At 43.2% G+C, this 23,566-nt stretch overlaps 1 protein-coding gene across 3 annotated transcripts in view; it reads left to right on the top strand.

The window, feature by feature from the left end:
• MED13 (mediator complex subunit 13) overlaps positions 1–23,566 on the top strand; it is a 119,627-nt gene that overhangs the window by 56,438 nt on the left and 39,623 nt on the right. For all 3 annotated transcript variants that reach the window (XR_010026425.1, XM_063146470.1, XM_063146469.1), the window contains exons 5-9: positions 541–738; positions 7,832–8,014; positions 9,225–9,387; positions 12,410–12,520; positions 13,979–14,662. Coding sequence is in view for 2 of the 3 variants with exons in the window: in XM_063146470.1 (XP_063002540.1) it covers positions 541–738; positions 7,832–8,014; positions 9,225–9,387; positions 12,410–12,520; positions 13,979–14,662 (1,339 nt within the window). In the remaining variant the exon portion in view is untranslated. The remainder of the gene's footprint in view (positions 1–540; positions 739–7,831; positions 8,015–9,224; positions 9,388–12,409; positions 12,521–13,978; positions 14,663–23,566) is intronic.

Genomic DNA, 23,566 nt, shown 5'->3' with positions numbered 1-23,566 from the left:
ATGCAAGACCAGATTAATTTGTTCTCCTTTCTGTAATGTGTCTGGAATACTAAATAGTATTCAGTTTTGGAGGAAAGGAAGTGGGAGGAACATCTCTTGGTTTGTTAGTCAAAGAGAGGGTTGGAGCTGCCCAAAGTATCCCACGCAATCCCCTAATTACACTGGATGTTGTTGAAAGTTTTTCCTGCCCTACCTTGCAGGCTTATGTAATAATACTACATGGTGTAAATATTCTAAACCGAAATGTTTCCCCTGAAGCGTCTGCTGTCTATTTAGTCACTGAGAGCTATCTTAAATAAAAGGTTCTTTGGGGTGGGAGAGTGGAATCCATCAAAAAGGGCTTTGTAGTAGCGGAACAGTCTTTCACAGGTCCTTCTTGGATAGATGTAGCTAATGTGCCCTCCAATTTTTACTAGCCTGCTTGCCCACACAGACTTAATCATTTATGACCCACCCAACATTCTTTGAGCGTATACTACATAGGGTTGTTGTTGTTTTGGTAGATGAGTGTTACATTTCCTCTCTTTTTGTAACTTCTAGTTATCCTAAGCCCATTTGGATTAAATGGAACACTCACGGGACAGTCGTTCAAGTTGTCCGATTCGGCTACCAAAAAACTGATTGGCGAATGGAAGCAGTTCTATCCTATCACGTCCAGCCTGAAGGAGGGATTGGAGGAAAAACAAGAAGAGATGGATTGGGAGGACGACTCTCTAGCTGCTGTGGAAGTCCTTGTTGGTATGAAAGCTTTTTTAAGGATACCCAAATAAATCAGGCTGGGGACATTTATGTATTTATTCATTCATTCATTCATTCATTCATTCATTCAATTCATTTCATTTCATTTCATTTCATTTCTATACTGCCCAATAGCCAAAGCTCTCTAGGCAGTTCACAAAAATTAAAACCGTAAAGTACAGCTTAAAGTATAAAATATGGAAATTTAAACCACAATATAAAAGTACAACCAGAATAAAACCGAGCAGCAATGGAGAGATTTTTTGCAGATTTAAAATAAAGATTTAAAACAGAGTTAAAAGACTAGGATGATAAAATGCTGAAATGCTGAGAAAATAAAAAGGTCTTCACCTGGAGTTGGAAAGAGTACAACATAGGTGCCAGGCGAACCTGTCTAGGATGTTCGTGCTACAGCAGGAAAAAAAACCCTCTTCTGGGCATGTAAAAGTCACCTGATTTTTTTAAAAAATGACATTTTTAACCGCAGGATTTCAACTAACACAAATGAGTCTATAACTGAACAATAATTCTGTAGGGGAAGAAAAAACCTGCATTTTCCATTTTTAGAATGATGCTTGTATGTCTCACATTAGCCACTATGGTAGAAGAGGTTTTCAGTCCTGTGTAAGAGAAAAGGGGGAATGCTTCTTCTAAGATGGTGTTTGCAAGTATTGGTATTACATTTAAAATGTATATGTTTTAAATTTTGTAAGGCTGCTTTGAGGCCCAGCATAGGGCAAAAGGCGGAATACAAATAAATTAATAATAATAATAACAACAACAACCAACTCTGAGCACCATACTACAAAAGGAATGTAGAGGGAGTTCAGAAGAGGGCAATGAAGATGATTAGGTATACTTTAAGGTAGATTCTGCATTGAGCAGAGGGTTGGACTCGATGGACTAATAGGCCCCTTCCAACTCTACTATTCTACGATTCTATGACTCTATGATTCTATCATTAGGGGTCTGGAAACAAAGCTCTATGAGGAGAGACTAAAAGAACTGGGCATGTTTAGCCTGGAGAAGAGAAGACTGAGGATGTCACACAGAGAAGGACAAGGATCTCTTCTCGGTCCTCCCAGACTGCAGGGCATGGACTAACGGGCTCAAGTTACAGGAAGCAAGATTCTGGCTGGATATCAGGAAAAATATCGTGACTGTTAAAGTGGTCCAACAATGGAACCAATGACCTAGGGAGGTTGTGGGCTCTCCCACACTCAAGGCCTTCAAGATGCAGCTGGACAGCTACCTGTCAGGCATGCTTTAATGTGGATTCCTGCATTGAGCAGAGGGCTGGACTTGATGGCCTTATAGGCCCCATCTGACTCTACTATTCTATGATTCTAAATGACTTTCCGGGGTGGGTGGGATGATTTTATTTACCAAGCTTTTAGCTCAAACTCATCAGTCTAGTTATTTATTTATTGCATTTTAGACCGCCCAATAAGCCGAAGCTCTCTGGGCACTTCACAAAAGTTAAAACCATTAAAAGTATAAAACAAACAGTATAAAAACATGATATAAAATACAGTATAAAAGCACAACCGGGATAAAATCAGCAGCAGTACAGAAATACAAGTTTACAAATTTAAAACTATAAAATTTTAAATTTATAAATTTAAAACTAAACATTCCTGTTATAGTGAAATATATATTGCTGTGGAGCTGTCCTTGTCTGGCGTGGTGTCATAAGACCACTAGTTTAGGAGCTGCTAATTGCCTGGTGAAAAGGAGTAGTTGCTAAAGTTAAAATTGGTCTCTGCTTTCTCTCTTGTAATCAAGTGTGAGGCTAGATGCAACAGTTAATGTACAATAAAGAATTCCCTTGGTTCTGAAACCCTGCCATTATGTTCTTAATTATAATTACAATTAGAGTTGATTTGAAACAGTGAGGTTAAAAGAACTGAAAAGCTTTGCTGGAAAAGGGCACACTAAAACTGTGAACAAGCCCTACAATATAGAGTGGCAAGGTAAACCAGAACAAATTAGCAGGAAGCAAGTGTAAAACGGCCACCCAGAACAAGGATTGCTACAGGGTACCAGACAGATCTGATTATGGAATATGTTAAAACTAAAGCAAAGTGAACAATATAAATAGGCAGCGGTAGAAAAATAAAAATTAAGAGTACATCACCAGTGCTTGGCTATGCAGAGTGGGCTCCACCATCACAATGTTTAACACCTTCATTATATCAATTTTGCTTCTATGAGATTCATAATAACGGCTCACATGGTGGAACTTGCTGATGTTTATAACGAGGGAAACGCCCTCATTAGTAAGATAGGCTCAGTTTTATTTACTCCTGTCTAAGTGAATTGCCTCAGGTACGTTCTGTAGTAGAATGTTTAAAGGGGGTTGCGTCTAGTGATACTATTGAGGTAGGGGGCAAAACCGGACCCAAGGACACACATCTTCCTGATGGACTTTGATAGTAGAAGTGGATGGGTTTGCAGCGTGATTTACTGACTTATAAAGGGGAGGAGAGCCAGTATTGGCACTTGAGATTACTCCAGTGGATCCATTCCCATTGAGTTTTTCTCCTGCCTCAGGTTTGTTTAATTGTGCCTCAGAGGCTGAAGAGAAAGGGATGAAACCAGTGCTGGAGCCAATCAGGCCTCCAAGGGGAGGGCATTCCACAGCTGGGACGCCACAACAGAGAAAGCCCTCTCCCACATCCCACCATAGTGTACGAGCTCTTCCAACAGACCTCAAATCTCAGGCAGGCATATATAGGAAGAGGCGCTCCCTCAAGTATCAAGGTCCCAAGCTGTTTAGGGCTTTAAATGTCATTACCGACACCTTGAATTCCAACCAGAAGCATATTGGCAGCTAGTGCGATTCCTTTAAGACCAGTGTTATGTGGTATAGAGATGTACTGGTCAGCAGTCTAGCTGCTGCATTTTGCACTAGCTGCAACTTCCGAGTCGTCTTCAAGGGCAGCCCCATGTAGAGTGCCTTGCAGTAGTCTAATCTGGAAGTTACCAGTGCGCGCACTACTGTGGCTAGGTTATCCTTGTCCAGGAAAGCCCGTAACTGGCGGATCAGCCAAAGCTGACCCCAAGTACTCTGGGCCATGGAGTCCACCTGGGCGTCCAGTGACAAGGATGGATCTAGGAATACTCCCAAGCTACGCTATGTTTAAATAGAGTATACTCTATGTTTGGATAGAGTATGAACATATTTTAGAAATGATCAGATTGGTTCTCCATTTGGATAGACAAGTCTCCTTTAACTCAATGGCCCTGTTTATGACAGCACACCATGTCTTAATTAACCCACAGGGGCTCTTGAGTTGGGTGCCTACTGGCACCATTTTTGCATGGTGACCAGCTTGTTGTGTTATGCAAACCCAAGGGGCAGGGATTATTTGAGGGTTAGATAGCTCTCAAATTACTTTAGCACAATCCATAGTTTATTTGAGGATTGTCTAACCCTCAAGCAACCGCTGCTGCCTGCGTTCACACAACACAACAAGCTACAATAAGCTGAGTGCCTGCAGGAACTATGCAAAAATGGCACTCATAGGTGCCTGGTAGAACATGATAGCCTTTGCAGGTAAATCAAGCCATAGCGGACTGCCAGGTCAGTGTATCTGATAGTCATTGATTCAGTTTAGATATTAACTGTATGGCTAACATGCTTATGTCCAGATTATGTTAATCTATCTGTTGTTCAAGAGAAACATCGTATTTACCCTAAAATAATAATCCAATTTGGAAAAAAAAATCTGATTTAAAAAAGAAAATAATATTCGATTTCTACCCATATTGTCTTTCTGTCTCAACTAACTCCTTTGCCTGACTTGGCTCAGCTTCTCCACCGCATAAGCACAAAACAGCAAGAATCCTACCCAGCCTGTGTCTTTGCACATATGACTAGTCAGAGAAACAGAAACCAAAAGTCCAAACTTCCAAGAAGCAAGAGATAAAAAACTAAAACGAATCCCCATGTTTGATAGAATTTCCTGTGTGTGTGTGTGTGTGTGACAGCCATTATTTTTTTCTGAAATTTGTAAGTAGAGGTTTATGATGACCGGTGCCAGTGCCGGTGCTAGACTATTTTGCGCCCTAGGCAAGGCAGGCTACTTGCCCACCCACCCCCCAAATGCCAAGTTCAGTTTTTAAGAACAGATGTTTTGTAGAAAAAATAAAAAGCACAAAACTTGAACTTATGTTCTTTCTTAAAACAGCTAATTGGTATAAAACTGTGACCCTTAAAGGTCAGTACTGCGGCCCTCTTAGGTCTGCACCCTAGGCGGCTGCCTCGTTGGCCTAATGGTACCGCCAGCCCTGATGATGACATAGTTTTTATGACTAGAATTAATTGTAATTAGGTTATTTTTAAAATGAGGGAGAAATTTAGTATTTTATTTCTGATTTTTTAAAAAAAATAATCCAATTTTAAAATTAAAAATCTACAGTAGTTTAAATTTAAAAATCCATTTTTTAAAAAAATCATTGATTTTCGCCCAACGTGCTTTTGTGGCACAACCAAGAAGTTTTACATGTATACCTAAAAATGTAAAGTCTGAATGCAACATATATCTTCATAGAAGTAATATTAATATAGCTTTATTTTTCAGAATTTGCATTGAAGGTAGAAATGTGAAGGCCTAGGAAAAAAGCAACAACCGGAAACTTTTGGGGGAATCCCTCCCCCATTTTTCCCAAGGTCTATTTTTTGTTTTGTTCCCCCCAAAATTGAGAAATTTAAACAAGCAACTTTCACTTTAACATTTTCTGGAAAACCTGTTCCACATGGTATATGCCACTGTGAGTTTTTTTCCCTTGCCTCTCATAACCAAAGTTTTAAAGGGAAAATATGTAGTTGACATTATGACGATTAAAGTCAGTATAGTGTGGTGATCAGTGCCAGACTGGAGCCCAAAAGTCTCAGGTTCAGGTTTAACTGGGTAACACTGGGGCAGTCATTGGGCCTGTTCACATGACACGGTAAGTCATGGTTCATGATAAGCGATACTGGCCCTGTTCAGAAGACACCTTAAACCATGGCTTTAACTATGGTGAATAAAGCAGAAAGCCTTATTCACTGTGGTTAAGCCATGGTTTAAAGTGTCTTCTGAACACGGCTTGGCTTTCTGGCTTAACCACCATGGTTAAAGCCATGGTTTAAGGTGTCTTCTGAACGGACCCAATGTTTAGCTCAAAATGCTTAACCATCATGGGTTAGTGTGTCGTCTGAGCAGGGTCACTGTATCTCTCAGCTTAACTGACTCTGCAGGGCTGTTATGATGATAAAAATGATATGGGGGAGGGGCAGAGAGAGCCATATGTATCACCCTGAGCTCTTTGGAGAAAGGGCAAGTTAAGGATGTAAGTAATAATAAGAAATGGCTTGTTTTAGTTTTATCTATCTACCAAAATTTACAAGTCTGATCTCATAGGGAGATAAAACAGCCTTGCTCTCCGAGTGTCAGAGGCGTTGTAAACCACATTGGGGTGTGAGGCATTATTTAACTTGAAGAAGAATGGCAGAGAGATGGATTAAAATTTAAGCATCTTCACTCCGAAGAGTGGCATTATTACAGGCCAAACTAGACTAGGATTTATGACCAAGATGACAAGGAGTTTTAGTGCTTTAGTGGAGGAACAGAAAAGGTAGATAAATTATATTGCATCACTGACAAGTAACATGCTTTTAGCCTAGCAGTGGGCAGAGGAATAATTGAGGCATGGGCAAAATGATAGGGGCCATCTAGGATTTATACATGAGAGCAGAAATAGTCTCAGATTTCATAGCTGAAGAGAACCGTAAGCCATGTGTTACAGAGCTTAATTTTCCAAATCATTCAGCGGGACTTCTGTGATTCTACTCTAAGGAAGGGAAAGTGGGAAACTCCACGACTATGTTAAACTGTTTCTCGAAGCTTCTAGCAAACAATCACTTGTCGCATTGTAAGTTAATATTGAGCATTTGCTGAAATTGAAGGGAGCTAAGATGGTTGAGTATATTGGCTCTGAAACATACTATCTTCAGGGCATCCTTTCCACATGTACTTTTCTACCAAGGTGCCCCTGCATGTCTGCTAAGTAACAGCATCTTCTGGAGTTACTTAGCGCACTTGTCTCACAGGTGGTGCTAGCCAGGCTTCTTAAGTCTCCCGCTTGCTCTGCTAGAACTTGGTGTGATGGTCTAGAGCAGACCACCCCCTCGATGCATTTCCTTGCAGCTACATGTTATAGGGGAAGGTCGACAGTGGTGAGCAAGACGTGTTTCAAGGAAGCTAAGTCAGCATTCCTGATCTTCTCATTGATTGAGGGGCTACAAAAGAACTGATGAAGGGCCCCAACGATTTGAAAGCCACTGGTGTAGTGGATGGTGGACCTGTATTCCAAGTCCCACTCAACCATAAAGCTCACCGGGTGTTGTTGGGCCAGACATGGCTTCGCAACATGACCTATCTCAGAGGGTGTTGTCCTCAGACGAAAGGTGGGATATAAAAGAGAGGCTTAAAAATGATTTGCCTTATAATGGATGTTAGTGGCTCAGTTCAGACAACACGTTTCTCAATGGTGGTTTAAGAACTCCACGGTGGAGTTTTTACACCGCCGTTGAGAAACGTGTTGTCTGGCGGGGAAACTCCACACAACGGTGGGAAACACTCCACGCAGAATATCCACACTGTGCAGAGGAGAGTTCCTGCACAACCATTGTGTTGTGTGGTGGGCTCCATGAAGTTTTCCGTTGCGTTGAGTGGAGTTTTTCCACTGGCTGCAGAGTTGCCTGGCAAGAGCGGCAAAAGGAGCAAGTGCCACTCTAGGAGAGCCGCTGGGATTGCTTTTTTGCAGCAATGGCTGATGGGATACCACCGGGAGGACAGGGGGAGGAGAGAGGGCGGAGGAACTGTCAATCAAACGTCATGATGGATTTTACTCAACTCTACGGTAGCCCACAGTCACACAACAGTGGAGTTAGAACATGTTGTGTGGAGAGCACCCCCTAGGAACTCAACCATTGAGTGGAGTTTTCCCACTGCATTGACTAATGAGTTGTCTGAACTGAGCCAGTCACTGGATTGCATTGTATAATGATTAAACTCGGCTGTTTTTATGTTTTGTTTTGTTTTAGCTGGCGTGCGAATGGTCTATCCAGCATGCTTTGTTCTAGTTCCTCAGACCGACATTCCTGCTCCTAGCGCCGCTGGGTCAAGTAACTGCTTGGGTGTTCATCAAGTGCCTGCTTCCACCAGAGACCCAGCTATGTCCTCAGTTACTCTGACACCACCCACATCCCCAGAAGAAGTTCAAACAGGTATAGTAAAAGAAAACCCCTTCCCCTGCCTGAACAGAAGGCTTCTAACCTTTAGCCTGGTCTTATTTAAAATCTCCAAAGCAGAGGAACTGTACTATTTTGATGTGGTCCGAAAAGAAGAAGAAAAACAGCCCCTGTGTCAAGCTACATATAAAGTAATTATTTGTGCCACCGCTTCCTGGCAAGTTTGCCACAGTGAAATCCAAAGTGAATGCCACTGTATGCCTCCAGCCCTGATGCTTTGATATGGTTTATTTATATATACATATAAACACTTCTGTACTACTTTTGTCCCTAACAAAGGCCTCCAAGGCCGCTTACAAAAGAAAATGCAAAATGTACGCAATAATTTTGCCTCTGATCTAGTGAAACAGAGTAGACAGCAGCAGTGTGTGAGATTTGAGTCTCAACCCTGTCATAATTGGATCCACAGCCTCCTGTGTCCAGAGATGCCACTGCAGCCCATGCCACGTGGTCTTTCTGCTTCAGAAATTTGATAGACTGTGGCTAGCCTCTTATGCTCTTGCTTGCCCCCCCCCCTTTTTACTTCATTACTATGACATGTCAAGAAAAGGAGGGGCAGCAATGCAGGGCCTAGAGACCTCTAATCTCTGGAGCCTTGAAAACACACCGTCTACACATAAAACCATAGGGACTATCAATTTAATCTTTTTTTCTATATCAAACTAGTTACTTGCAACTAGTAAACCTGCAGAAAGTTCTATAAAAGCACCATTGCAGCAGCCCATATAGAGCCACCGGTACTCTTTTCTGACCTGTAGTTCTGTGTTTGCAGAATTATGTCTGTGCAGTGTATATCGGTCTGAAAATATTTCTCTTGTTTTGACGAATATATTTTGGTTAGGACTTCATGTGGAAAGTATAGAAGACCCGAGTATACATTTGAAATCGCCTTGCTTGTGACACTTTTGAGTGCTTTTTTTTAATCAGTCACATGCTAGAAGAATTCTTTGAATTATGAGGATTACCATGCAGAAATTTGGGGCTTCTAAGTGTGCCTGTAAGCATGTGATGCCCGCAAGTACCGAGGTTCCTTCTGGTTTGATGACCATTCCAAGTGCATGAGTAATTTTGTCCCACCGATAAAAGACGGGTGGAGGATTCCTCTTGGGGTTTTGTTTTAGCAGATGGGATGGATAGAAGGTAAGGTCTCATTAACTCCTGCATTGGCTTCCCTCTTTGTCTTCAGTTGATGCTCGTTCAGCCCAAAAATGGGTGAAGCTCTCTTCTGTTTCGGATGTATTCAGCTCTGACAGCACGAGTCACCATGGGGGCAGAATCCCTCGGAAGCTGGCCAATCAAGTGGTGGACAGAGTCTGGCAAGAATGCAATCTGAACAGAGCGCTGACCAAGTACGTCATCTAAAGTACCTAAAGTATCTATGAGCAGAACTTAAAAAGCGGAACACTTGCTTAAAAAAGGGCTCAGCGACGGTTGGAGAGGCTGGTTAATGGGTTGGTGCAATTTAGGGTTTTAAAACAAGGTAGCTCAGCCATGTCCAGTGACGATGGAGGAGGATAAAGGAGACAGATGGGGGAAGGGAGTGTATTGAAAGGACAGGAAGCATCAGACCCTTCCAAGTCTCTTGCCACTTTTGCCCATCGAAAAGCGTCTCAGTTTTTAACCCCTGCCTTGGGAACCTGCTGCTATTCCCACCTTCTCCCCAGCCTTCTGCATTCATATCCTGTCCTCCAGCACACTTTTCTAAAAGTGGTGCAACCGCTTATGTCGTTTTCCTTGCCCCCTCTCCCCTGCAAAACAACCAGAGAGATGGTCTGAGCTGCTAACTTTGCCAAGGGATTGTCATCTCCCACTAAATTTCTTCCCTTCTCTTGGTGTATTTATCAGTTACAACTTGCTGCATAAAGTGAGTGCACGAACCTGTCCACACCTGAGTATGTATGTTTTGGAAGTTCACCAGGGTGGATGTAGCTTAGTGGCTGGGACAAAGGTGTGAAACCAGGAAAACTCAGAGTTCAAAATTCCCCTTCCATGAACTTGCCATATTTGCAAATACGGGCAAGTGAATTTGTAATTTGCACTTGCCTCTCTGCACTATAGGCTTCATTCCACTTGCAAGGAACCCAAAGCGGCTTATGTAGTCTTCCTCCTTTCCATTTTATTCTCACAACAACCCTGTGAGGTAGGTTAGGCTGAGAGTCAGGGACTGGCCCAAAGTCACCCAGTGAGCTTCCATGGCTGAGTGGGGACTAGAACCCAGGTCTCCCCAGTCAACACTCTAACCATACACCACACTGGTTGTCAATATGGGAATAGTATTGACCCTATTGTACGGGATTGCTTGGAAGATTCTTGAGATAATGTAAGCAAAGTACTTTAAGAAGAGTAGAGCACTGTATTTTTTGTCTAGACCAACTCTCTGTTCCTTAGTATCTCACTAACTTGGCAGTTATCCAGGAAAGTGTCACCTCCAATCCCAGAAGTACTAATATATTTATTCCCTAACCGATGCCTCCCTTATTCTTCTATCATGGAAGAATATGCCAAATTCCTAATCACTAGCAAGAGACTTCTTGGGTCCTGAGCAAGAGGTGTGTGGGATTTCTCCATCCAGGCATGTAATCCTTTACCCTGATTCCATCTCCGCCCAGCCTACCTCCTCCTTAATTCCCTTCTCCAAATAGCAGCATGCACGCTCTGGATTAATTAATTTATCCCAGCATTTTAAAGATTAATCTTTGATCAAGTCATGAATGAGTTCGCAACAGTGCAAGCTCTCTGGGTTTGCACTTGCCAGGACTTGATATGATGAGGAGGTTCTGTGGGCTAGGAAGTCAATGGAACCAATTACCTAGGGAGGTCGTGGGCTCTCGCACATTTGAGGCCTTCAAGAGGCAGCTGGAGAGCCATCTGTCAGGGATGCTTTGAGGTGGATTCCTGAATTGAGCAAGGGGTTGGACTCGATGGCCTTAGTGGCCCCTTCCAACTCTACTATTCTATGAACATGTGGGAGCAAGGAAAGAGCTGGCGAAGGTTGTGTTTAGCAGTCAGTGGAATCTCTATTAGAGTTCACTTTGTTTGGAAAGGAGGATTAGTTTTAAAGGATCTGACAAACCTTTTGGAAAATAAGGCAGGAAGATAGTGTGTAACAGAGGTCTTTTTTCTAGTATCTTTACAAATTGGGGCACCCGCAAGTATGCACACAGGCCACAAGTCCCTATGGAAGGAGCTGTGATATTCTAATCAGAAACAGTTGCCTTGCTGAATCAGGCCAAATTCCACCAAGGTTGATCAACAGCGGCCAACCAGATGCCTTAGGGAGCTTGCTGCCAGGCATGAAGGTGATGGCCATCCTCTGCATCTGGTAGTCAGAAGTAGGCTACCTCTCAGTATGGTGGCTCCATTTAGCTGTCTTGGGCTATTCGTTTTGGGCCCATGGGTGCACCTGGCAATTTGAGAAACTGCCCTGGGCGCCACCACAAAATGGCTGCCGTGGGAGGCATGGCCTAGTCACAACCGACAAGTAACCGGCCCAAACAATGCAGAGGTGGGACCTGAGCCCTAAAACAATGAACAACTCCATTGAACCAGTTCACAAACAGAAACCTGTAGCAGTGAATTCCCTAAGGTAATCCTGCATAGTGTGAAGAACTTATTTTTGTCAATTCTGAGAAAACCTACTTAATTAATTGAATTAGTGTCTGAGTATATGGAAGCGGGAAAACGTCTTCACAACATCCATAACTTTATAAGTTCCCCTCTTAGACATGCTTTTTTAAAATAAAATTGGCTAGCGGCAACTTTAAATTGAAACACAGTTGTTATCTGTGGATCTTAGTAGATTAAATGCTGCATTTTGTTAATACTATAAATTCTGGCCTGGAAACCAGAACTGTAAAGAGTTTGTTCGCGTATGCATGTAGATTTGTAAATTTGCTGTCTTGCAAGATATGATATTGCTTGCCCCATATACTTGCGAGTCAGACCTTTTTATTCTCTCAGTATTTTAACACTTAATTTTAACTTCAATTTAAATCTTACTGTTCTAACTCTGTATTTTAATCTTATAGCAATTTTGCTGCGTGGTTTTATCCTGGTTGTGCTTTTGATACTGTATTTTGTATTTGTGTTTTTAACCTGTTGGTAGTTTTATTATGGGTTTAATTTGTGTGAACCACCCAGAGAGCTTCGGCTATTGGGCGGTATAAAAATGTAATAAATAAATAAATAAAATAAATCATGAAAGTGGGAGAGAGCTTGTCTGAAAGTGATACGTTCTTGTGACTGGCTGACCAGGCAAGTATCCGTCTGCAAGCCTGAACTATCTGGAACCCCCACAGATTTCTGTTATTTTAGTTTACCATTTTTGTAACTTAGTTACTTATAATAATTTCTCCCCTAAATGCAATGTAGGAGGAAGTATTCTGCTACGTCAAATGGCTTATGTGAAGAGGAGACGGCTGACAAAATAGCATTTTGGGACTTTGTTGAAGCCACCCAGAGGACAAATTGTATTTGCTCAAGGTATAGTTTCCAGAATACTTAGCCATAATGAAGACACCTTTTAGGATCCCTTTTGTAAAAGTAGCAAAATGATAAGAAGCCACTGTGGTTGTCTATGCTGTATTTACTTTATTTTATATATTTATATACCACATTTCTAGGCAGAGTGCCCCGTCAAAGTAAGATATGGCCACTGTGTACATAATCTCCATAATCTCTTCTGAACTTCTATTTATTTAATGGATTTGTTTTCTGTTTATTGACCAAAGACCTCAAAGTGGCACACAATTAGATGGAACTAATACTTTAAAAACACACGCTTAAAACTAAACCAAATCAAAACCAGGTTGAGCAGGCATTAGGGATGTCCGTCGTTTCCAAATCTGACCCTTTTTTGGGCCCTATGGATCCCTTGCTGCGTGCACGACTCTATTTGCATTTGTGAGCCAAGCCATGGAGCATTTCCAGGAATCTGGGCACTTTTAAAGGTACTCCCCTTTAAACTGACATTTGTGCCAATTGCAAGTGCAATTGCGGCCATAAATCGTACGAATTGCACGATGTCAATCTAAGCGGGGGTGGGGAATTTCAAAAATCTGCAAGCTGACCTGACTCAATCTGTATCGAGTTGGGCCAGCTCATGGGTAAGCGAGCCGAAGTCCGGAGGCTGGGCTGATGAAAGCTCAGGTAACTTCCCCCCCTCGGATGGATTCCTCCAACATCCCTAGCAGGCATAGGCAGGTCTGTCTACCTCCCCCTTTCTTCTGCAATCTTTCCCACAGGAGAGTTGGTGCTGGGTGCTCTAGCAAATTGGGCAGGGGGTAATCCAGAAGGAGCAGACTCCTGGTGTTTTCTTCTTTTGCTTCTCTCCCTCCCTCCTTGGTCATAATTTGCCTGATTCCTGGCCATTGTGCATGGTTTAGTTGTTAGAAGGATATTCTCCCCATTCAAGGAATGCTTAAACCACTTTTAAGGGCTGGTGCAAATCAGGACATCATCAATCCATGGTTTGAATTGGGTTTGCAAATGTTCCATGACAGAGGCTTATATTAACCATGGTTACGCATTGGGCCTGTTCAGACAGCACTTCAGGCTCTGTGGTTAGTGAAACTGTGGTTCTCTGAGGTTAGCGCTAACCACAAGCGATGCTGTCCCGCACAACCCTTTAAGCCATGGTTAGAGCCGCTAACCCTGCTGCAGACAGTCCAGCTGCAGTTAGTGAGTGAGCAGGTTTTAGCAAAATGCGTCACACGAGACGCCTTAAACCCTGCTGCTTAACCAGGGTTTAGGGTGTCTTCTGAACAGGCTCATTGTGTGTTCTGAACAAACCTATGGCTAAAGCAGCTTTGCCACCTCTTCAGCCTCTCGGCTAATGAAATGGCTAGTGTGTTTGTTTATTTAACTTCTTGAGTTTGGCTGTTGAAATACAGATAATATATGTATGTATATACACCCTGCTCTCTTTCTGCCTCGCTTCAGGCACAAAAATATCAAACCCAGACTTGCGATTCAGCAGGGGCCAGCAGCTCCTGTGGGCCAGCAACAGCAAGCCGCTCCAAAGCACAAGGCGAACGAGAAGCAGGAGAAAGGAGATAAGCCCCAGAAGCGTCCTCTGACTCCGTTTCACCACCGCGTGTCGATTAGCGACGATGTGGCCATGGAGGCGGATTCAGCCAGCCAGAGGCTTGTCATCGCCACATCAGACAGCCAAGTGAGGTTTTCAAATCTCAGAACTAACGATGTAGCAAAGACTCCTCAGATGCACGGCGCAGAAATGGCGAATTCTCCCCAGCCGCCCCCCCTCAGCCCTCACCCGTGCGATGTTGCGGACGAGGGCGCCACCAAAACCCCTTCTACTCCCCACGGCCAGCATTTCTATCAAATGCCAACTCCGGATCCTTTAGTTTCTTCAAAAGCAATGGAAGACAGGACAGAAGGCTTGTCCCAGACTTTCCCAGCTCCGTTCCCGGAAGTTATAGAGCCCACGATGTACGTTGGTACGGCAGTGAATTTGGAGGAAGACGACGCAGGCTCCAGGTGGAAGTATTACAAGATTCCAAAGAAAAAGGACGTGGATTTCTTGCCACCGCAACTTCCGAGCGAAAAGTTTCGGGACGACCCTGCGGGATCTGCAGGGCCAGACAACGTACCGTCAGCTACAGAGTAAGCATATCTTAAGTCCAAGCTTTTAAAAACCAAATCCATGTCCGAGACATGGTGTTAGTCATGTACCTTTTACCTCGAGAAGAGCAGAATTAGGAAATGAAGGGCTTCAGAGTTTTACTCTTGTCAGTTTCTAATTTGTTTTTGGATTTTTTAATGAATGGAAGAGTGCCTGGAGATATCCATGTTCTAAAATCAAAACTATGTGTTTTGAGTTGGATGAGAAGATTATTTTGTTTCATAGTGTACCGTAACGCTTCTGAGAGAGGGCCCCTGGTTGCTTTGCTGTAGTCATTTTAATTGCCAGCATTCAAGTTCAACAAGCTGAATGATTCAAATATAAATGCAAGCTATAGGAGTAGTAAAAATACTATATTTTTGGACCACCGGCATGTGTGCAGTTTCATTGAAGTAATACTCTTGCAAGTCTATCTAATTCAGGGCGGTAAGAATGTTCACTACTCCAACACAATTGAACCTTTTAACTTTCTTTTACTAGCTTCTGTTCTGTAGCCTGCCTGTGCCAGTTGGGAGCCTGCAAAATATTCCATGACTCCATTGCTCTTGATGTATAAAACACTTTCATCTGTATAGTAGACCTGAGTTTTGGTTTTATAATTTTAAAGTAAGCTAAACATTCATTTGGCTATTCTTAAATTGAGATTCATTCGAAAGGCTTTGATAAACAAGCCAAAGCAGAAGTGGGCAACTTGTGACCGTCCAGATATTTTGGTCTACAGCTCCCATAGCCAGTAGTGGGGGATGATGGGAGTTCTAGGCAAAAACATTTGGAGGGCCCACAAGTTGCCCACCCTTGGACAAAGAGGTTCTGTAGACCAGTGTCTTAGATAAGTCCACAAAAGGAGCGCACCCAAAAATTTGTGTTAGGTATCTGTGTGCACTACGTTCATGCTTCTCACTTGGGGTGTTGAGAGTTCCTGGGTTCAAATCCCAGAGAGATAGGATGGCTGTACCATTAAAATGTTGGGCATGGGGTTTGGCATATTTTACCGGTAGGGCACAAAGTTTGCGTGCAGAAAGTTCTAGGTTCAATCCTTGGCATTTTCCCTTCAAAAGTAGCAGATGCTGGGAATGAGATCAACCTGCGATCTTGCAAAGATACTGCTAGTTATATTTTGCTGGGCTACTTCTGCCATGTATCCTTGCCTAAAGGAGGTTGTTAGTTTTCAGAAGAATATCACACAGGTGGTCTTTTTTTTAAAGTCAACTGTAGAGCTAACCTAATCCAAGAACTCCACTGATGCTGTTAAGATTTGAAGGCTTACAAATTTCCTTCTGAGAGGAGACTCTTAACTGGGATTGTGTCACAAATTCCCCAAAGTGAACTTGGCACCTCTCTGTGTGCTCTGCCAGAAGAGCGGTTGTTTATATGATTTTATCATCGTTTCCACTCAAGATCTTTTCACTTCACTCAAAAGCAAAATCCCTTTGGGGTTTTCTCCAAACTTCTAAGGTTATAGCGAACTATGCAACGCGTCGGAATCTGTAGAATGAGAGGAGGGACTCTTGTCTCCAGATTTTGAAGTAAGCTCATCAGAAGTTAAGCTTGTTTCTTTTTGAGCTTCCTCACTTATCTCTTGCCCTGTAAATATTGCATCTCTTGAGGGTCTTCTCTTTGATTTTAAATTAACAGCAGAAATGTATATCCTGTCCTATTTCCTGAGTGCTCGGGGCAGCTGACAAAGTTTTAAATGGTAGGAAAGGGTCCCTAATGTAATAAAAACTGATCCTGGAAGTAGGGGTAGGGTGGTGGGAAGAGAGGGTAAACAGAATCTTAATATTTGTCTTGAACCGGCCCTCAAGGAGGCTTACAAAGCAGATCGTGTTAAAAGAAATGTACGTGTGAGGCACAAGTCTTGTGAATGGGGTGAGATGGCAAGAGACGTTTTTTCTGCTGACCCAGCAACAAACGGTCTCTCAGCCTGCTTGCCTTCCTATCTTCCATTCCCCTCTCACAGGGCAGTTGCTATTATGTGGTCACTTGTTTGTGACACCTGGAAGTAGAGCGATGTGCAAAGATGGCATCTTCACTTGCTGGCATCTCTGGTCCCTTTTTTGGCTTTCTTCTCATCCCCTAAGTTCATTTAGTGTGTGCCTGCCTGTATCGTAAACCCACCTAACTGGACAGGTAGTGGTATACAAAGATTTTCTCTGCCCTTATAAATCCAAGAAGTCCCAGTTGAGCGTGGGCTTCCTCCCATAGCCATGGTCTGGCACTTAAGGTCCTCCTCCGGGTGCCTACTCCGAGAGAAGCTCGGAGTGTGGCAACAAGGGATAGGGCCTTTTCAGTGGTGGCCCCCAGACTGTGGAATGATCTCCCTGATGAAGCTCGCCTGGCACCAACGCTGCTATCTTTCCGGCACCAGGTTAAGACTTTCCTCTTTGCCCAGGCATATGGCGGCACATCCTAATTACCCACATGTTTAGTTTTTAATCGGTTTTTAATGCTTTATGTGTGTATGTTCTGTGTTTTAGAGTTTTAAATTTTGTATACTTGTTTTTACCTCAATTTTAGAATTTCTCTAAACCGCCCAGAGAGCCCTGGCTATGGGAGCGGTATATAAGTGTAATAAATAAATAAATAAACTCCTCACGGGCTGCTTCACTGCTCTGTGATTTTCTGCCATTGAGTCCCTTCTGCTCCTCTTCATCTGTGCAGCAGTGTATGGCTCTCAGGGACACCCATGGGTGACTGAATCCCCCTACAAGGGGCGGCTCAGTATGGCGAACTTGAGTCTTTTTTGTTGTTGCACATAAAGAAGCAGCGTCACCGACACAAAGTGGTACCTGGAGAGTCAGAGGATGGATCTGGAAGGAGGGTGGAACAGATCTGAGTGCTTCAGAGAGGGGAGGGGGATGGCGGAGACTGGCTGATCAAAAGAACAGCCTGGGTGGGGTAAGAAAGCAGTGCCCTGGGGCAGTGAAAGGGGTTACTGTTTTTCTTTAAAACCCTCTCTGCCAAATATAGGTGGGCGCTGGGGTGGTGCCGGAGAGAGATGGGAAAACGTTTTCCACGGGAGCCAGCAGGGGCAGAACACGCCCCGACCAAGCGATAAAAGGTAGCTAGGGAGCACGGGATCATGGGATGTGGATTCTGCCGCAAAGGCAGCTGGGATACATGCCAGAGTGGGCAGGAGGACTGGGGAGGAAACAAACCACAGAAAGCCCAACTGTCTGTCGGCACATCTATGTTAGATGATTCGCAAGGTAGCTTATCGCATTGTGAAAACTTGCCCTGTGTAGCAGCAAACCTTGGTTTCCCCCTTGAGCCTACATTGGCTGTCGCTCCCTTTTGAAACGGCGGCTCTGTAATGAGTTTTATTTGTATGGGACACCTGTTTAACAACTCAAGTTTGTCCGCACTTAACGTTTTCAAGTGCGTGCTGAAAACATCTTAGCCCTATATCTAAAACCGACACAGCTGAACAATCCTTTATGGGTGTTGATAGTATTCATGGGAGAGGTAGCTGAAGAGTTGTATTCTCAATTCTTTGTGCCTAGTGGGGTCATATTTCCCCAGAATTTTCTTTGTGCAAATTATTAACCCGACAGGCTCCATTGGAAGCTCTTTGTGACCCACAGCCCTTGCAAACAAATGATGAGCTTAATTATCCTTGACTGTTGCTGAATCTCAAAAGAACTGTATTTCCCCGAAATGTACAGGGATAAATAACTTGCAACTCGTGTGTCTGTCTTGGAATGCTTCAATCATAGTTGATGTTTGCAGCTGTTGGCTGTGACAGCATACGATGAAAATAGAGAGATGGGAGAGGACGCAACTGCTCCTGGGCGAGTTGATGAGAGAACGGGAGAGGCGCGCCCCCCCCCCCCCCAATTTTTGGATTTAAGCGGGTATTTACTCCTCGAATTAGGGGTTTGAAATAATATTAGTTAAAACCCTTCGTCCACTTCATTCTGAGAATAAAAGCAATTCTTCTGGTACAGATAGTACTGCTTCTCTTCCCTCCGTATAAGTAGCATGAAATCTATTCAACTTCTTCTTCGGCGAGGAAATGGAACTATAAACCAAAGCACTTACTTATCTCCACTTTCGGTTTTTTTGTTTTTGTTTTTAAAGCCAAGTACAGAATCTGTGGGTGCTGCCTACAGCAATCCCTCATCCTTCTGCCTCAGTTTATAGTTGCTTTGGTTACATTTTCAAACGCTGAATAATCTTAAACTGTCGTTTTCCTCTTGCTCGTGTGTAAGGAAATGTATGTTTCCTTTTCAGTTTCCTTTTGGATTGGTTTGCTAGCTTGTTTTGAAGGCAGGTGTTAAGTTAACAAAGCCATACCGCCAGCAAGCCTCTTATGTTGTCTCATTTCCATAAAGTTGTTTTACTTCTGAATCAGCTTGATTTAAAAATAAATAAATCTTGCTATCCACAACAGTGATTTTCAAACTGTGTTCTAAGGAATAGGAGTACCTTGAGGTTTATGAGTGAGATCAGTCACAGGGAGCCAACTCCCCGAAACACAGTTTGCAAGGCACTACTGTTCTTTCCCTCTGCATTGAGCAGTTGCTTAGTATGTTCAGTGGCATTCCTGCCCATTAGCCGTGCTGGAAGGGGCTTCTGGGAGTTGAAGTCCAAAGCATTTGGAGATCTTCCGCCCACCCCTGTTCTATGTCTCAGTTTACGCCGAACAGAGTCAGGGCCAGGATAGCTGAGGGACTGCCTCTTACCACATGGGCCTGCCTGTATGCTCAGATTATCACAAGAGTCTGCGTTGCAAGTCCCACAACCGTCTGAAGTGCAGTTGCCTGAAACGCCACGTGAATAAGGCTTAATCTGTTGCTCTGCTTAGTTTTTGGAATGACGTCACTTGGGAGACCACCGTGTTCTTCGGCCCGCTGGTTATTTGATTTAGTTTTGTGATTTTGCCTGATGATCTGCCGCTGTGTTGAATCATATTACGTGCTGCCTGTTGGTAACGTTAACGTTTTAAATGGCTCTTAGCGTTTCTGATGTAAGCCACCTTGGCTGCCTCTCTTTGAGGCAGAAAGGCAGATTATAAATGTTTTTAATGTGTCAAACAATAGCGGTGAAGTTCAACAGGCCCCTTTAAATTTTCTGCAGTGCGCTAGGGTTTGGGGGAAAACATGCAGAGGTTCCTTAGGAAGTATGTTGATGTGGGAAGGTAGAAGGTTTGAAAATTGCCCATGATCAAGAGAACATTTCAAGGTAGAATCGCCAGCTGCCTCTAGTGCTCCGCTGTGTCCTGTTTGTTGTCTTTTGGAGGGACAGTCTAGGAAAATATCGAATACTCGAGTTGATCAAAGATGTCTCTATGGCCAAGGGAGAACAGGCTGAAAGTTCTGAAGGCTGAAAAATCCGACATGCAAAACTATTTTCAGATTACTTGAGGCATGGGAAGAGTTCCTTCCCAATGGCCAGGCTTGAAATAGAGTGATTATATTTGCACCTACCCTAATGCTTCACAGATTTGTATCTCCTTAACATGTCTGCGGCCTACGTCTCATTGTGTGGGTGGAGACTTGCATGGTTGAATGCTCCTCTGTGTTCCCTGTATCTATAAAACTAGTACGTCAGGGAAAAGGCTAGGCAACAGCTTGCTCCCTGTGATATTATTTTCCATATGAAGGGATTTGTGTGTGTGTTTTGTACAGAAGAGCATTCAGTCATGACAGCCCTGGTTTCTTTCATTAGGCTCTTGGTCAACAGCTAGTTTTCCTAGAGGATGGAAGGGGTGGTGGTGGTGGGGTGATGCATTGATCCCACCCCATATGTGTACAAGCTAGGTTTGTTGCTAATGGTGCCATTTCGCCCCATTCCAGCCCCTTTTGCCTCTAGGTTGGCATCTGAAGAACCTGATAGGTAGCTCTTAAGACAAGATGTAGCTTGAGGCCTCTAGGAGCTGACTCATACATTACACCAAGAGTGGGAGACTTGAGTCTACTTTCTTGCAGACATCAGAAAAACTACCTTGCTGGATCAAATTAAGGTCCCTCTACTTCCTCATTCTTTGTGAATATCTCAGCAAATAGCTACTTGGCCAGCTGTCTCCCCAGTAGACCATAGTCTTTCTTCTGCCCATGCCTGCTCCAGTTATCCATCACCTATTATTGTGCTGGTTTATCTTCCAGGGAAGCCAATTTATCTGATCTTGATGCACAGAAAGACCTTCATTGCAGAAAATGATAACTCTGGTCCATGAGAAAAGTGGCTTACTTGTCGTTCATCGTATGGATTTTAGGAGATCAAAACTTGGGTCGGAAAAAGGAGTCTGGCTTTGCAGCAATACTTCTTAACCCTTGGGGAAGGAATAGTGACCTCTACAATAATGATATGGTTTTAAGCTTTTGTGGGCTGTCTACTTCCTCAGGCAATAAAGTAGACTGCAGCCTACGAAAGCTTATGCCATAATAAATGTGTTGATCTTGTTGTTTTTGTGGCAACAGACTAACACTGCTAACTCTTTGAAATTTTGAATAATATTTTAAGACAATTCCATCTGTTATGAGATGAATTGTTACTGGTTTAAGATTATATAAACTTTTGGGTTTTAACATATCTCTTCTCTGTTGGGTAGCAGGTTGGAAAAGTAGTTTCCTTGTTTGTTTTATCTCAGAGAAAACGTTGTCACTTCAAGATAGTGGTAACACATAAGCACACACAAAGATTACTTTGCAGGGATTGGGTTGTTGTACAATAAATGTTTCATCTCTCCTGAAGTCCATACATCACGACTTTCTTTCTTTAGGGACCGACTCAGTTTTATACACACACTTCTCAGATTCATTCACTGGAGGAGCAGTTTGGGTGATTGTCCCAGTCATGAAAACTCTGTACTGATTTCATTGTGATCTAATAAATAAGCAAATTAGTTGCGGATATCTTGCAGCGTTCCCAGACTGACTCCCAAGTTGTCTACCTCTTTCATATCCCCCCCCCAGTAGTTCTAAGGTGGGATGAAATGAAATTCTTTATATATTTATTTATAGCATTTTTACCCTGCTCCTTAGCCAAAAAAAAGAAAAGAAATTGCTTATAAAAGTTATTAGTGGCCCTATTCAGAAGACACCTTAAGCCATGGCTTTAACCATAGCGAATGAGGCTTTTTGCCTTATTCACTGTGGTCAGAGCTGTGGTTTAAGGTGTCTTTTGAACAGGGCCAATGTGGCAGTCCCTGCCCTGAGGACTTGCAGTCTAAAAGATACGACACAAAAGGAAAAGGGTTTGGGAAGGAAGTATGGAGGTGATGGGAGGCAAAGAAGCAAAAGTCAGGCATCCGTTCTTAGTTTTGAAGTTCTTAAAGATTTTGTTCTGGCAGGGAAGGCCAGAGAGTTCCTTCTCTGGCCAACATATGGAGCTAGGTTGGTCTCTTCCTTGTCGGGTTGTTTATCCTGGGAGATGCGGTGCAGCTTCCCAGTGGCCCTTGTGTTTTCTGGCCGCTGGATGAGGCCAGAGCCTGTAGTCCTAATGAACTGCCAGTTAGAGCTGCGTGTCCCTTCTGGCTGGAAAGGCTAAAGCGAGATCCCTGCAGCTGTTCCCCCTGTGGGACCAGGTTGGTCTCCCTCTCGCAGCCTCCCAGAGGCCTTTGGTTCTCTGGCTGACGGATAAATTCATCATGACATCATTCGTCATAAATTCCTTAAATGTATTATCGAAATATTTGGTGCTGGGTTTGGAAACAAGTTTATCGGGATGGCGATATGGAACCTCTGCTCTCAGATTCCTATGTCACTCGTTGGATGAGAGAGATGGAGAAGAAGCTACTTAGGCTGGGCTTCTCTGTGGATGCTGTAGGCAACTATGGGCTCCAGAAGGCCCAATCTCTTGTTGTTCAAAGACTAATATATTTAGATCTACAGCATTTAAGAACTGCTGCTAACAGATCTTGTTCTCCACTGCACTACAATAATTTTAATAACTATGGGCTCACTGCAGCTTCACATCTGTATGCTTTAACCATTCCCAAGTATAAGAGAGCAATTATGCTTGCTCGCTTTAATGTGTTGCCATCAGCAGAACTAGAAAGACGATTTAGTAAGATCCCAGTTAATGAATGGATATGTCCCTGTGGTTCTGGAGCAATAGAATCAATCTGTTGAACATGTCATTTTGCACTGTAACATGTATGAGGAATGCAGAAAAAAGTTCATCTTTCCTTTATTAACAGCCTTTTCTGGATATAGCCCCACAACGTTGGTATTAATCTGTTTAAGGGATGTGTCCACCCATATTACTGAAAGGGTCTCTAAGTTTCTCATGACCGCAATGCAAATTAGAAAAATAACATTGCAGTCCTTCTGAGAGAAGCAACTCACCAAGCTGTATTTTGTTTTTATGTCACTTTTTATCTATCCTTTGCATGTTTTGGTGTTGATTTTGCTGGTCTGTGACCGTAATAAAGAACAATGAATGAATGATATGGAACCTCCAGGTTTCTGAGGAGCAGTGTTGCCTCTGAATAGCAGCCGCCTAGGAGCAGCATCAGGAGAGGCCTGTCTCCTTCCTATCCTGCTTATGGTCTTTCTTTCTAGAGCCATCTGGTCTGATCCAGCGGGACTTCACTTGCGTTGCGTTAAGAAAGTAATAAAGCTACTGTGGATAATATCAAAGAGCCAGGAAATTAGCTCGTTGCACCCAAGGGGAATGATGGGTTTGTGTTTCTCCATCAGCTCTCTCCCCCCCCCCCCCCCGGCCCTGCTCCCCTCGTAGCTAACTATTTTTTGTCATTCAAGGTCCTTTCAAAAGCAATTAATATTTAATGGTTGTGGGGAGTTAAATATTAAGATAAGGTAAAAAGAAAAAAAATCCCACTCAGCATGTCCAAGGTCTTGTGTATGCTTGAAGCGGCTGTTGGGTATCTTGCCCTATGTGTCCATCTTGGATGATTCTTGGACCGTTCGTGATGTCTT

The sequence above is a fragment of the Elgaria multicarinata genome, chromosome 22 (assembly GCF_023053635.1).
Source record: "Elgaria multicarinata webbii isolate HBS135686 ecotype San Diego chromosome 22, rElgMul1.1.pri, whole genome shotgun sequence".
In the NCBI taxonomy this organism is placed as follows: Eukaryota; Metazoa; Chordata; class Lepidosauria; order Squamata; family Anguidae; genus Elgaria; species Elgaria multicarinata.
This window is presented reverse-complemented; position numbering and strand designations above follow the sequence as displayed.